The sequence below is a fragment of the Macrotis lagotis genome, chromosome 1, assembly GCF_037893015.1.
Source record: "Macrotis lagotis isolate mMagLag1 chromosome 1, bilby.v1.9.chrom.fasta, whole genome shotgun sequence".
Lineage (NCBI taxonomy): Eukaryota > Metazoa > Chordata > Mammalia > Peramelemorphia > Peramelidae > Macrotis > Macrotis lagotis.
In genome coordinates this window covers 265,519,814-265,534,397 of record NC_133658.1, presented here as the reverse complement: position 1 = coordinate 265,534,397, position 14,584 = coordinate 265,519,814, and the positions used below count along the sequence as shown (strand labels likewise).

General features: G+C 31.6%; 1 protein-coding gene across 5 annotated transcripts in view; it reads left to right on the top strand.

The window, feature by feature from the left end:
- Window positions 1–14,584, top strand: part of SYCP2 (synaptonemal complex protein 2) — a 129,869-nt gene that overhangs the window by 79,090 nt on the left and 36,195 nt on the right. For all 5 annotated transcript variants that reach the window (XR_012473513.1, XM_074210381.1, XM_074210378.1 and 2 more), the window contains 7 exons: window positions 1,087–1,180; window positions 1,504–1,655; window positions 2,954–3,029; window positions 3,496–3,553; window positions 4,003–4,136; window positions 4,256–4,695; window positions 5,902–6,029. Coding sequence is in view for 4 of the 5 variants with exons in the window: in XM_074210381.1 (XP_074066482.1) it covers window positions 1,087–1,180; window positions 1,504–1,655; window positions 2,954–3,029; window positions 3,496–3,553; window positions 4,003–4,136; window positions 4,256–4,695; window positions 5,902–6,029 (1,082 nt within the window). In the remaining variant the exon portion in view is untranslated. The remainder of the gene's footprint in view (window positions 1–1,086; window positions 1,181–1,503; window positions 1,656–2,953; window positions 3,030–3,495; window positions 3,554–4,002; window positions 4,137–4,255; window positions 4,696–5,901; window positions 6,030–14,584) is intronic.

Here is a 14,584-nt window from a genome sequence, read left to right as displayed (position 1 = left end):
TAATCTGAGTAGTTTTTATTTTTGTAAATATTCTTCCATTTCACTCAGGTTGTCAAATTTATTGGCATAGTGTTGGACAAAAATAGTTCTGAATTATCTTTAATTTCTTCCTTATTGGTGCTGAGTTCACCCTTTTAATTTTTTGTAATTTGGCATTCTTTCTTTTTTTAATCAATTTAATGAAATGTTTATTCCATTGATTTTTTTAATAAATGCAACTGTTTCATCTATTATATCAATGGTTTTCTTGTTTTCAGTTTTCTTAATCTCTCCTTTGATTTTTCAGAATTTCATATTTGGTATTTAATTGGGGATCTTTAATATGTTCTTTTTCTAGCTTTTTTAGTTGCATACCCAATTCATTGATCAATCTATCCCCAAGTTTGTATACCAGCAGAGTCACTCTGTTCCCCCTGACATAAAAGGCAAAGTTTTGTTAGTTGTACAAATCAGGTGAGTTCAGAAAATGAGAAGATTTAAGACTTTAGCAGTACTAAAATACAATTTATAAACAGATGACTTCATTAATTATATTTCTGAATTCACTAGAATATATAAGCACATGTAACATAAAAATAAAAAATGGAATATATTTTTGTCAATTAATTTGTTATGTAAAATATAAACATAGACATTAGAAAAGTAGCATTGAATAATGGGGAAAAAACCCTGGACATGGAATCAAAGAAATGAATCTCAATTCTAGCTCTAACACTTAAAGCTGTAGGATTGTGGAAAAGCCATTTCATCTTTCTTTTAAACTTTGTATTCTATATTTTAAAAATGGAACTATTAATACTTTCACTACCTAATTCCTTAATATTTTGTAAAAATTTGAATTATTTTGTGGAACCTAATATGTATTCTGTAAAACATGATTCCATCACTATCATTTTGATTATTTCTATATAATATTAGGACTCAATGTAAAAATAGGAAAATTTTAACTCATTTATAGAATTTAGAAGTATGTCATTGTTTATAAATATCTATAGTCATAATTTATATGTATTATAAATATAATTATTAGGTTTTTCATTTAGAAAGGGGATGTGCATTCATAACATTTATTTCTCATTATTTAAGATGATAACACCTGTTAAAAGGAAAATGTCTGAAGCATCAGTGGTTATTCCTGGTGTAGATAAACTGACTATGAAAACCCTATTAGCCAACCCAGGTAAATTATTAGAAATATTTAAAGTGGATATTGTTATTTTTTCTTAAGAAGAAAATTAATCATAATGTACAGATATTTTTATTATAGGGTGGAAATTTCAAAAGTAGTACCTTTGAATATATGTATGAATATTTGTATATTTATAATTTATCTTTATAATACTCTACTCACTACCTCACTTGAGTGGAGGGAGAGCATTCAAACATTCAAATTTATACTTATATATATATATGTTTCTAAATTTATAAAGATGTGTTTATAAAAATGTATTATAAAAATAATTTCGGCAATTAATACAATTCCATTCCTATCATATGTTTTAGCAACACCTCGATCAGGAAGATTTAAACCACCTTTGAAAATGGTGAACTCTGCTAAAGCAAAAGCAAAGGGGGCAAAGAATACCACATCTCTTCCTGGTTCAGTTGAAGGAAGGAATCCACATAGCTACCAAAGTGATTTTCCTAAATCTCAGGTCTGACCATGTCACTCCTCTCTTCCATAAAATACTATTAGTTTCCTATTATTTCAAGGACAAAATATATGCTATTTTTTTTAATATTCAAAGTTCAACAAGCCTTGGCCCAATTTCTTTTCTTGGCCCAACTATTTCATTTCCCATGCTCTTAAGGTCTAGATAATAAAGGGCATTGAATCTCCTAAATCCCTGCCTCATGTAAAATATTACCCTTCATACCTTGAATGTACACATTCCTTGTCTCCACCTCTTGGAATTCCATTTCCTTCAAGACACAGTTCACACACATGAGACCTTACCTGATCTAAATCATATTAATACTAGAGCATCTTCCCTCAGAAAGTGCCCTATATTTATTTTATATGTGCATATATGTTTATATCTCCTTTTAGCATGTAAGTTCCTTGAGAACAGAAACTATATATATTTTGTCTTCATATTGCTCATTGTAGGAGTTTTGATAAATTCTTGTTGGTTGATTGATAGAGAAGAAAATGTAACTGATTATATCATTATGACAGTATCTCCAAACTATAAACATATATATTTGTATACACATATATATTAATATATGCATGCATTTCCACAGTTATTTAGAGAGAAATTTGATACATTTTAGAAAATAGTTAATTATTTGCATTTGTAGAATATTAGCATTTTCAGTGTACCTGTTTCAATATGTGTATTCAAATAATATTCTTGATTACTTAGAATTATAATTTCACCAATATTATTCTTAATATGAGAAAGTGACAAACTATTAATTCACCATTATTAAGGCATTTAATTAAGGTATTATTAAGGCACAAAATTAAGGCAATTAAATATTAATATATAGTTTTTTGCATTTATCTTCTTCCCCTGCCAATTTCACTTCCCAATCAATTCTAGATGAATTTTGAATTAGAAAAGTTAACAAGTACACATGAAAATGAAAATTCTATGGGTTATAAGAATAGTTAACTTAAGTTTCTAAGGATTCCTTAAAATAATTTCAATTATATTTAATGTAGAAATATGAAAATAGAAAAATAGCTTTGAATGCCTATGATATTTTATCTAAAATACAGAATTTATAAGTATGTCAGTGTTCATAAATATCCATACTGATGTCATTGATATATGTTATGAACACAAATATGGAGTATTTCCATGATACCTCATAGGGGATCATGGTAGTTATTTCAAAAAGTTTTCATATTTTCAAAATTCAAGATCATAATTAATTTATTGATATTTTAATTAATAATGAAGGATATAAAGGTTATATTTAAATAGATTCTCTTATCTTATAGATACTCCTAGCTGCTAAGACCTCAGACATGACAGAAAATGATGAGAACAGCAATGTGTTAGTAAAAGAAAATTCTAGTAAGTACCTTTTGGTTCAGTTTAAATGAGTTTCTTTTTACCATTTATGCTCCCCGTATTCATAGTTATTGTGTTTTTGTTTGTTTGTTTTAGGTTTTTGCAAGGCAGTGGGGTTAAGTGACTTGCCCAAGGTCACACAGCTAAGCAATTAGTAAATGTCTGAGGCCGCATTTGAACTCAGGACCTCCTGACTCCATGGCCTATTCAGGGTGCTCTATTCACTGCACCACCTAACTGCCCCTATTGTTTATGTTGGTAGCCACAAAAACAAACAAACTTAACTTTTTCTAAAAAATTTTTCCAAGATAATTGGTATGATCAGAATTTTGGTAGTCTTTGTGAGATATGCAAAAGAAACATGAAAGGATTTTTTTAATCTAAAAAAACCACTTAAAATCTAATTAAGTAATCAGATCCTGCCCCAGCACTGTCTCTGAAGAGAAAAAATAATTTGTGTTTTATTTAGATGGAGATATCGCTATCATTCCTGATTCACAACCAGTTGGAAATATAGATAAACCTTTGTAAGTATTAAGAGGACTTGCCAAACTATTAAAAAATTTGAAATTATTTGAGTATTATTTATCATTGTTAAGTAATTATTAGCTAATGTTTCTTAATGCTATAATATCGGTTAAAGAAGAATCAGGTATCATAAAGCAGAATACTGTAATTATGTGTAAGTGATAGCAGATTCGCTTCAGTTCTTACAAAATAAATAACTATAATTTGGAAAACAGAATTTTTCAGCATTTAAATGTTTATACTTATAAAAAGTAATCATGAAACATGGCCCTTGTTACAGTCATTTTGTCTTATGTACTAAGAGACCTGCCTAAAATGGTCAATTCTATAGTTAAACACATTCTAAAATTAGGATTGCCTAATTTTAAATGTATTAGAATCTGTTTGTATTTACATAAAATAAAATATTTCTTGTTTAGCACCAATTTAATGAAATTTATATTTATAGATTGCCTGAGGTTCTGGACAACATTTGTGAAAATAATATCCACTCAAACTGGACTTGCTGGACACCTATAACAAATATTAAAATTTGTAGGAAAAAGAGTAAAAGCATGTCATCAGAAGAAACATTTAATCAAGGTTAAATTTCCATAAGAATATATAACTGTTTTATAATAATAATAACTATAAATATTAGTCCTATAACTTACGGCACATAAAATAACATTCATTTTTTTTTTCCTTTTCTCCGCCACTAGACGTTCTAAGTAAAAAAGTCACTAAAGAATCCTCTTTTTCACCAAGAACTGATAATGTTCCACTGGGAAAAAATATGGATCAAAATGAGAAAAGAAAAGGAGATGTGGAATATAACAAAAACAAGAAAACAAAAGTGGAAACTTGTGAAAAAAGTAAAAGACCATCACTAAATAATTCTGTCAGTGTAGGTCAGGAAAATATTGAAACAAACAAAGAAAAAGACTGGAATATTGAATCTGAAACCTTTAAATCAGTTCTTCTAAATAGGACTATTGAAAAGTCTCTGATATATACTAAGGAAAGGGTTATGGCAAAAGATCTAAATAATGATTTTTATGAAAAAACCATTTCTCCTGGAATGAATGTCAAGAGTAATAGAAGGTCTGTGAAAGGAATTACATCTGAAATTAGATCTTGTGAAGTAGAAATGAATAGAAAGGTGAGCTTTCAAGAGAATTCTGATTTTCATATTACTTTCAATATACCCTGATTCTATTAATGCAGATTTGGAATTTTTATTTAATTTGGATATTTTTCTAAAAATCAATTGTCCATAATTTCACCCCATCTTTAAGACTGCCCCTCCTCCCAGTTGCCATTTGTTTTCTGAAGTTTGCCCAGTATATCTAACTAGAAATAGTGACTCACACTCTTGAGCTCCCAGAATATTTTGTAACTGTCTTTTGATACTTGAATTCTATGCATTCTAGTTATTTGTTCATACTTTTTAATTCCTTTACTGGGAAATTTATTTCTTAGGAATTGCAGAGATCATCTCTTTTTCTCCCCCACCCCTTATTCCATCCATCACAACAGAGTGACTGGTATACATTAAATGCCCCCAAATTGTTTGACTATAATAATGAGCTACACTTAAATCTAAAGCTAGGATTCATTTGGGGGCAGAGGAAATACTTCACATGCAGCATTAGCTTACATCATCTTTGGAACCTTCTTTCCCTCCAGAAAAGTGCAAATTCTATTCAGGAGAAGACCTAGGGTTCTATATAGGATAATAAAAGGAGATCAAGCTGGAAAGATAATTGGGACCGTATTATTGTGAATCTTTATTGTGGAACATTAAATGTTTTGAGCACTGATAATAGTAGAAAATATGTATATAGAGCTACAGTACTTTGAAGGCAGGCTATATTATATGGGAATGAAAATGATTTTTTGAAGTAGTGATTATCAATTTGTGTCTTCTCATATTTTTCTGAAGTCCACATATTTGTTATTTATAGTAATGCAGTGATATTTTATCATATTCAGGTATCAGAGGTCCTCTCATGGTTTTTGAATTTCTCATTTATTGTCATTTCTTATGATATAATAAAATTCTTTATCATTTATATACCTTAGGTATATGGGTGGTATGTGTGCATGTTTGCACGCGCTCATGTGCTACTACCAGGTAGTATTGCATTGTGTTGCACTTTTCAGTCCTTGATCTCTTGGAACAATATTCTCACCATTTGACTCAGTGTATCAAAAAGTAACTTTTTATAAATATTTGTCTTCATGTAGAAATTATCCTTCCCATTTGACTGAATGTATCTCCTCCTCTTGATTTTTTCATTGTTCTAATTTAGCTTGTATTTTTATTGAGTAACAGACTTTTAAGTCACTTGATGAATTATTTCAGAAAGAAAAGATGAAAGAAAAACAATTTACTGATGTAGCAGAATCATTGATCAATCAAATTAATAAGAGATACAAACAAAAGGATGATATAAACTCTTCGAAAAAATTTAGAGAATCCTTGAATGACAGGTATGTTGCTGGAAAATGAATTTATTAGTTGAAATGATTTGATTGAAATGACTTATACTTTTAAGGGTAGTTATTTTAAGAATGCGTTTTATTCATCTAGAATGTTCTACAAATAATTTTTTAAAGTTGTTAAGAGCAGTCGCCTGTTTTGAAAAAATCCAGGAGGGATGAGTTTATTTATACAATCACAGAATAGGTACAAACTTCTTCTGGTTCTATCTTGGCTCTTTCCATACTTTAATATACAAATTTCTAGTATAAGTAATCATCCAAAGTACTTATACCTTAAGTTGATCCATTGTACTTCTGAACAATCCTAATTATTAGAAATATGCAATGTGCTTGCACCTTTTCCTCTTAGTGATTCCTTTGTGGATCAACCTGAAAATGATCCAGTCTTTTTTTTTTTTTAACCATGTGAATGTCCTTCAGAGAATTAAAAACAGAAATAGTTTTCATTCCTTAGTCTCTTTTACTGATACTTTCATCCATATTGTATCCACCAACTCTAGATACAACAAGGTCTCTTCCTGGCCATTCCTCCCTTTTTCTTCATGATAGCTTTAGGGAGAGGTAGGTGGTAGGAGTTATTACCTATCTCTGTGAATATCAGTTCTTTGTTCTTTCTTCAACTAAATGTCATCCTCAAATTCTCACTCTCCCCATGTATTCAGTTTGCTGAAAAATCATTTTATTTTGCTCATTACAACAACTTTAGCATTGCCCTTTCTCCATTCAACTATCTACAACCCTAGTTTAGGCCTTTTTTACCTTTTGCCTGGACTATGGAGAATAGCCTTTTACTCATCTGTTTTTTTAAATATCTCCTCATTCCAACTACGTAGCACTGTCAAAATAATTTTTCTAAAACATAAATCTTATAGAAAAGAATATTTTTAATTGAAAAAAGTAAAATAAAATTTAACAATAATTCGACTTTATCTCCACCCTCTTAATGAACTTCAATGGCTTCCCTTTACCACTAGGTTCAAATATAAACTTCCTTGATTATCATTTAAATCTTCATGTCTTTACCTTTTCCTTTCTTTATAATCTTCAATATAAATACTCTTTATAGCCTTCTTTATAATCTGATTTAGCTGCACTAGCCTAATTATAGTTCCTTGAATATGGCACTCCATATCCCATCTCTGTGTCTTTGCATTGACTGTCTCCCATGCTTGGGATGCTCTGTCATGTTTCTTTTGCCACTTAGTTTCCCAGATTTCTTTTAACACTCATCTCAAATGATAATTTATAACAGCATTTCCTTGTCTACTCAGCTGCTAATGAGTTAACCTTTCAGATTATCTTCTCTCTCTCTCTCTCTCTCTCTCTCTCTCTCTCTCTCTCTCTCTCTCTCTGTCTCCATGAATATGTGTATGTATGTATATATACATGCGTGTATGTATATATGTATATACATATGTATGTCCATATATACATATACATACATATATATGTCTGTATATGTGTGTGTGTTCTATATATACCCATGTTGCCTCTCATATCAGGTTGCATAGTTATTGCAGACTGTCACTAATTTGACCTTTTTTAAGCTCTAGAGCTTAACAAAATGCTTATCAAATCTGGGATTTGTGTACATAATTAATCACTTAATAAATGCTTGCTGACTTAGTCTCTTCTTTTCCAGATGAAAATTCCTCAGTTATTATTGGTTCTTATATTGCTTGATTTTGATTCTTTTGATCATCCTGATCACTCTTCCCTGGAAGGTCTCCAGCTTGTCAATGCCCTTCCTAAAATAGGGTATCTAGACCTGAAACTTAATATTCAATATGTCATCTCATTAGGGAAAAAATACTATAGGATTTTCAGTTCTCTCATCCCTTCCCCTCAGTACAATATAGTATATTAGTGAAGCCCAAGATCACATTGTTTTTTAGTTGCAGCCATTCATTTTGAGTTTGAATCCATCAAAACTGTTAGATTCTTGTCACACAAGTTATTGCAAGTCACATACTATACAGGTACAGATTAATTTGCTTTGGAATCTAAGAGAAAGATTTCATATTTGTCCCTTTTACTTTTAATCTTGTTAGATTTGGCTCTTTGTAGCACCCTGGCAAGATCTTTGTGGGTCCTGATTCTTTTATCTAATATATTTACTATTCTTGCTAACATAATTTCATCCCATAGATTTGATAAGCATGTCATCTATATATCCAAATTGTTAACAGAAAGGTTGAAAGTTAGCTTTACAACATTCTGCTAGAATTGAAGTCGATATTAATTTTTTAATTGGTTTTATGTCCATCCAACTTTTTCCTTTTTTGAAAGTGCTTATTGGTAATTGTTCCCTTTACCTATATTTCCCAGTATATCCTTATTTTTACCCCTTTGAGAGAGCCATGCTATATAATAATAAAAATATCTCGGCAAAAGATCAAGCAGAGGCAAAATATTGCATATCCATCGTTCCTCCTTTTCAAAGAAGAGAAGCGAGATGCATTTTCTTAAAATATTCTTCAGGGCTAAGCTTGGCATAAAACTTCACAGCATTCAGTTTCGGTTATTTTCTTATTACTGTTGTTCATTATATTTCTATGTTATAGTAATGAATTTATTTTTTTTCTGATTCTTTTCCAGTTTGAATGCTTCTCTGTATTAATGATATTCATCATTTTTTTACAGAATAGTAATATTCCTTTGCATTCATGTCTCAAATCAATGGACATCTACTTATTTCTAATTCTTACCTCTTACAGTGTTGTTTAAATAAACATTTAGGGGCCAGAGTTACAATTAAAAATTTTCATTTTATTGGCAATCTTCTTGGTATATGTATTTAGTAGTGAAATCTCTGGGTCAGGGCAGCTAGGTGTTGCAGTGAATAGAGCACTAGCCCTGGAGTTAGGAGGACCTGACATTGGCCTCAGATACTTAATGCTCTACTAGCTTTTTTACCCTGGGCAAATCATTTCACCCCAAACCAACAAAAAAAGAAATCTCTGAGTCAAAAGGTATGAATGTTGTAGTCATTTTCTTAGCATAAGTACAGACTGAAAAAAATTACTGATCTAATTTACAGCTCCCCCAGCAAAGCATTACAGTGTCTGTCTTTCCAGAAATCCTCGAATATTGTATATTTCCCATCATCTTTGACAGTTTGCTCATGAGGTGATATATAAGAGTTGCTTTGATTTTTATTTCTCTTATGTAACAAAACTCTGGGTCTTTGTATTCTAGAGCAAAGTTGACCATATCTTATTGGAGCTTTGAGATGTCAAGATGTTCTCTAATATGAACTTGAGGTCATTACATTGTCGTCCTCCAGCACTTAGCCTCTTAGCCCCATACAAGTAATTAAGACGGACAAGGTTTTATAAAGGAATATTTACTTCAAACATATATCAGAAACAGAAATATAAAATCCCCCTTCTCCCTTCTTCAGAACCCCAGTACCTGGGGGACATAGTCTCCTTTATTTCATCCCACTCCCTGAGAAGACTGGGCTCAAACTTGATGAAGTTTCTATATAATTTTTGGCTCAACAAATTCACTTCCAATATGCATCATAACCTCTGAATATTTGTTTTGTGTTAGATTCATTGTATTAGATTCACTGAACTGAGGTAAGCATGTCACTCAGTACTTCACCATTGAACTTCCAGTAAAATCCTCGTTTCTGAACCAGTCTGGTGCCTTACTCTCTTAACCTATAAAAGAGCACAAGGTCATATCTATCTCCAGTCTCCTTTACTTAAAAACAAGGAAGAATAAAACAATAAAAGCAATAACAGAACTGTTTATCCTTGGCATCAGTAGACAACCTGCTTGCGAAATAAAAGACTGGCTTCTTCACCTACCTCAGACTTAGCTTTTCTCTTTTTCATTGCCAATCATTTTGGGAAAAGCCAGGGCCCAAAGATATTCGAGGTGATTAGTTACTTTGCATGAACCCCTATTCTAGCTACACAAACAATCAATAGTCTGCCTCTTCATCATATGGCTAGCAAATCAGAAGTAGTTACAGAATAACTTGAGTATATTCCAGATTGGGGAGCAGGATTCTTCCAGTTTTATGTCATACCTTTAAGAAGATTCCAGAGTCTGTTCCATCAGTCCTCCACTCTATTACATTTATTAATTGGCGAGCTATAACAGTCTTTTATGTGCTATTTATAGTTAGCAATTCCTTTGAGGACTCTTTATATCCTTGGATACCTTATGCATTGAGAAATGCCTTTTTGTCTAATGTATTTTTATTGATTTCTTCTATATTAAATGCTAGCTTTTATGGGAGACCATTCCTGATTCCCACAGCTGATAGTACTTTCCCCTAGAATAATTTGCCTTCCCTTCTATGGAAAAGTGCTACATTTTTCATTTTAATGCTTTGCATTAGTTGTCCCCCATAGCTAAAATGCTCATTTTCATATCTACCTCTTAGTTTCTTTGGCTTCCCCTTTAGACAGCTTAAATCTCACTTTCTGGAGAAGCCTTATTCAATTCCCCACCCCCACCCCCACCCCCAGCTATTTGTCTTCACCTTTGAGATTAATTTTCCTTTAATATACATGTTATATGCATGTTACATGTACCTATTTATTGTCACCCCTGTTAGACTGTAAACTCTTCAAGATCAGGGAATTTATTTTCATTTGCATCCCTGGCATTCAGTGCAGTACCTGACACAAAATAACATTGATTAAGGACTGTGAAACAAGTCCACATCACATGACGTTAGCTTAGTTCAGTATGAGAATTTTCTGCCTAAGAGTTCATGATCCCTAAAAATCCTTTTCATTTACCTCTGACAGTATTGTTTGTTCACCTGAGAATAACCCCAAATTTTGGTTCTTAAAGTTAGGCTAATTTGAGGTAGATGAGAACTTTTTATGACTTAAATTTATTGGTTCAGATAACACTGAATTAGTAAAAACATGTTACCAGCTCAGTGGAAATATGAAACATTAGAAGAAGCTAAGCAAATTTTCATATATAATAAACATGCATTTGTTGTTCGAAGTCCATATACTATTGAATAATTATTTTTATATCGACCTTTATGTTACCAGAATCTCTTTTGATTTTTTTTCATTAATTTAGGCTTACCCATATATTTGTATTGCATCTATCATTATAGCACAGCTATTATGTCCATATAAACATTTAACAATTTTTAAGGGTTTTTTTTTTTTGCAAGGCAAATGAGGTTTAGTGGCTTGCCCAAGGACATACGGCTAGGTAATTATTAAGTGTCTGAGACCAGATTTGAACCCAGGTACTCCTGACTCCAGGGGCAGTGCTTTATCCACTGCGCCACCTACCAGCCCCCATTTAACATTTTTTTAAAAAAATTATGTAAATATTTTGTTTTCCAATTACCAGTCATCTTTTAACAAGGTTTTGAATTTTACAATATTTTTTCTCCCTCCCCCTTCCTCCCACAGAAGGTATTCTGATATAGTCTTTACATTTCCTTTCATGATTCACATAGATTCAAGTTGAATGTTGAGAGAAGAAACAAATCCAAGAGGAAGAACAGAAACATTAGACATAGGAAAATTATGTAATATGTATGACAACTTCTAAAACTTGCATACAATAAGCTTTGGTCTTAGTTTAAACTCCACAGTTCTTTCTCTGGATACAGATGGTATTTTCCATCACAGATCCCCTGAAATTGTCCCTGTTGATACCACTTATGGAATGAATAAGTCCATCAAGATCTATCATCACCCCTTGTTGACATTAATATTAAGGTGTAAAATGTTTTTCTGGTTCTGCTCATCTCACTCAGCATCAATTCATGCAAATATTTCCAGGCTTTTCTGAAATCCCATCCCTCATGATTTCTTATAGAACAATAGTGTTTCATCACATGCATATATCACAGTTTGTTCAGTCATTCCTCAAATGATGAGTATCCCCTTCTTTGCCACTACAAACAGAGCTGCTATGAATATTTTTGTACATGATAAAGTTTTACCCCTTTTCGTGATTTCTTCAGGATACGCATCCAGTAGTATTACTGGATTAAAGAGTAGGCACGTTTTTATTGCCCTTTGGGCATAATTCCAAATTCCTCTCCTGAATCAGTTCAAAATATTTATATAATTTTTTTTTTTAAATGTTAAATGGGGCCCGGTAGGTGGAGCAATGGATAAAGCACTGGCCCTGGAGTCAGGAGTACCTGGGTTCAAATCTGGTCTCAGGCTGAATCAGTTCAAAGCTCTACCATCAATGCATTGGTGTCCCAGATTTCCCACATTCCCCCAACATTGATCAGTTTCCTTTCTGGTCATATTGGCCAATCTGAGAGGTGTGATGTGGTACCTCAGAGATGCTTTAATTTGCATTTCTCTAATCAATAATGATTTAGAGCAAATTTTCACATGACTAGATAGCTTTGATTTCCTTGTCCAAGAATTGCCTTTTCATATCTTTTGACTATATGTCAATTAGCAATGACTTGTTTTTTTCTAAATTTGACTCAATTCTCTATATATTTTAGAAATGAGTCATTTTGCAGAAATACCAGTTGTAAAAATTGTTTCCCAATTTACTACATTTCTTTTGATAAGCGTTTAAATATTTTGTGTCAGATACTTGGTTACAGTGGTTTTGTTTGTGCAAAAGTTTTTTAATTTAGTGCAATAAAAAGATCCAGTTCGTTTTTTATAATGTAATTTTATAATGCTAATATTTTCTTTAAAATTTTTGTATCCATATTCATTAGGAAAATTGGTCTACAATTTTCTTTCTGTTTTGACTCTTCCTAGTTTAGGTATCAGCAGCATTTTGGTGTTGTGGAAGTAATTAGGCAGAGTTTTGTCTTTACCTATCATTCCAAATAGTTTATATAGAATGGGAACCAATTGTTCCTTGAATGTTTGATAGAATTCACTTGTGAATCCATCTGGCCCTGGAGAATTTTTTCTTGGTGAGTTCATTGATCACTTGTTGAATTTCTTTTTCTGAAATAGGATTTTTTAGGTATTCAATTTCCTCTTCTTTTAACTTGGGCAATTCATGTTTTTGTAAGTATCCATCTATCTCACTTAGATTATTAAATTTATTGGCATATAATTGGGTAAAATAGTTCCAAATTATTATTTTAATTTCCTCCTCATTGGTGGTGAATTCACCTTTTTCATTTTTGTTACTAGTAATTTGGTTTTCTTTTTTTAATCAGTTTAACCAAAGGTTTATCTATTTTATAGGTTTTTTCATAAAACCACCTCTTGATTTTATTTTTCTTAGTTCAACAGTTTTCTTGCTTTCAATTTTATTTCTCCTTTAATTTTCAGAATTTCAAATTTGGTTTTTAATTGATGATTTTTAATTTGTTCTTTCTCTAACTTTGAGTTGCATGCTCAGTTAATTGATCTCCTCTTTCTCTATTTTATTCAGATAACCATTTAGAAATATAATATATCCCCTAATAACTCCTTTGACTTTTTCCCATAAGTTTTACTATGTTATCTCATTATTGTCATTGTCTTGGACGAAATTATTAATTCTTTCTTTGATTTGTTATTTGATCGACTCTTTAAAATTGGGTTATTTAGTTTCCAATTAGTTTGGGTCTACTTTGCCATGACCCTTTATTGCACATGATTTTTTTATTGCATCATGGTCAGAAAAAGGATACATTCAATATTTCTGCCTTTCTGCATTTGATTTTGTGTTTTTATGCCCTAGTACATGGTCATTTTTTGTGTAGGTGCCAAAAAAAAGTATATTCAAATCCCCATCAGTTTTCTCCAAAGGTCTATCATCTCTTTATTTTCTAACATTCTATTTACCTCCTGAACTTTCTTCTTGTTTATTTTATGGTTGGATTTATCTAATTTTGAGAGAGGGAGGTTGAAATCGTTCATCAGTAGAGTTTTGCTATCTATGTCTTTCTGTAACTCATTTAGCTTCTTTAATAAGTGGTGCATATATATTTAGTATTGAAATTATTTTATTGTCTATGATATCTTTTAGGAGTATATATTTTCCTTCCTTATTTCTTTAATGTGATCTATTTTTGTAGCTGCTTTGTCTGAGATAAGATTGCTATCCCTGCCTTTTTCATTTCAGCTGAAGCATAATATATTCTGCTCTGTCCTTTTACTCTGTATGTATCTATCTGCTTCATATGTGTTTCTTGTAAACAGCATATTATATTGTAGGATTCTGGTTTTTAATCCACTCTGCTGTCTGTTTAACCCACTCTGCTTTTGTTTTATGGGAGAGTTTCTTCCATTCACTTTCAAAGTTATAATTACTAACTCTTAGTTATCCTCCATGGTATCTTCCCTCCATTTGTATTTTCCCCCTTTTTTCAACCTTATCCCTATTTCCCAGTATTTTCTTTCCAAATACCTCCTCCTTCAGTATATTTACTCCCTTCTATTCAACCCATTCCCTTTTCTTTCCCCATCCCCTTTCCCTTTACTCCTTTCTTCCCCTCCTTTCCTCCCTGCTTCCCCTCATTATACTTGAAAAGTAAGGTGTTTCCAAACTCAACTGAATGTGTATATTAATCCCTCTTTGAGTCAAATCTGATGAGAGTTAAGATTCAGTCAATATTCACCTCC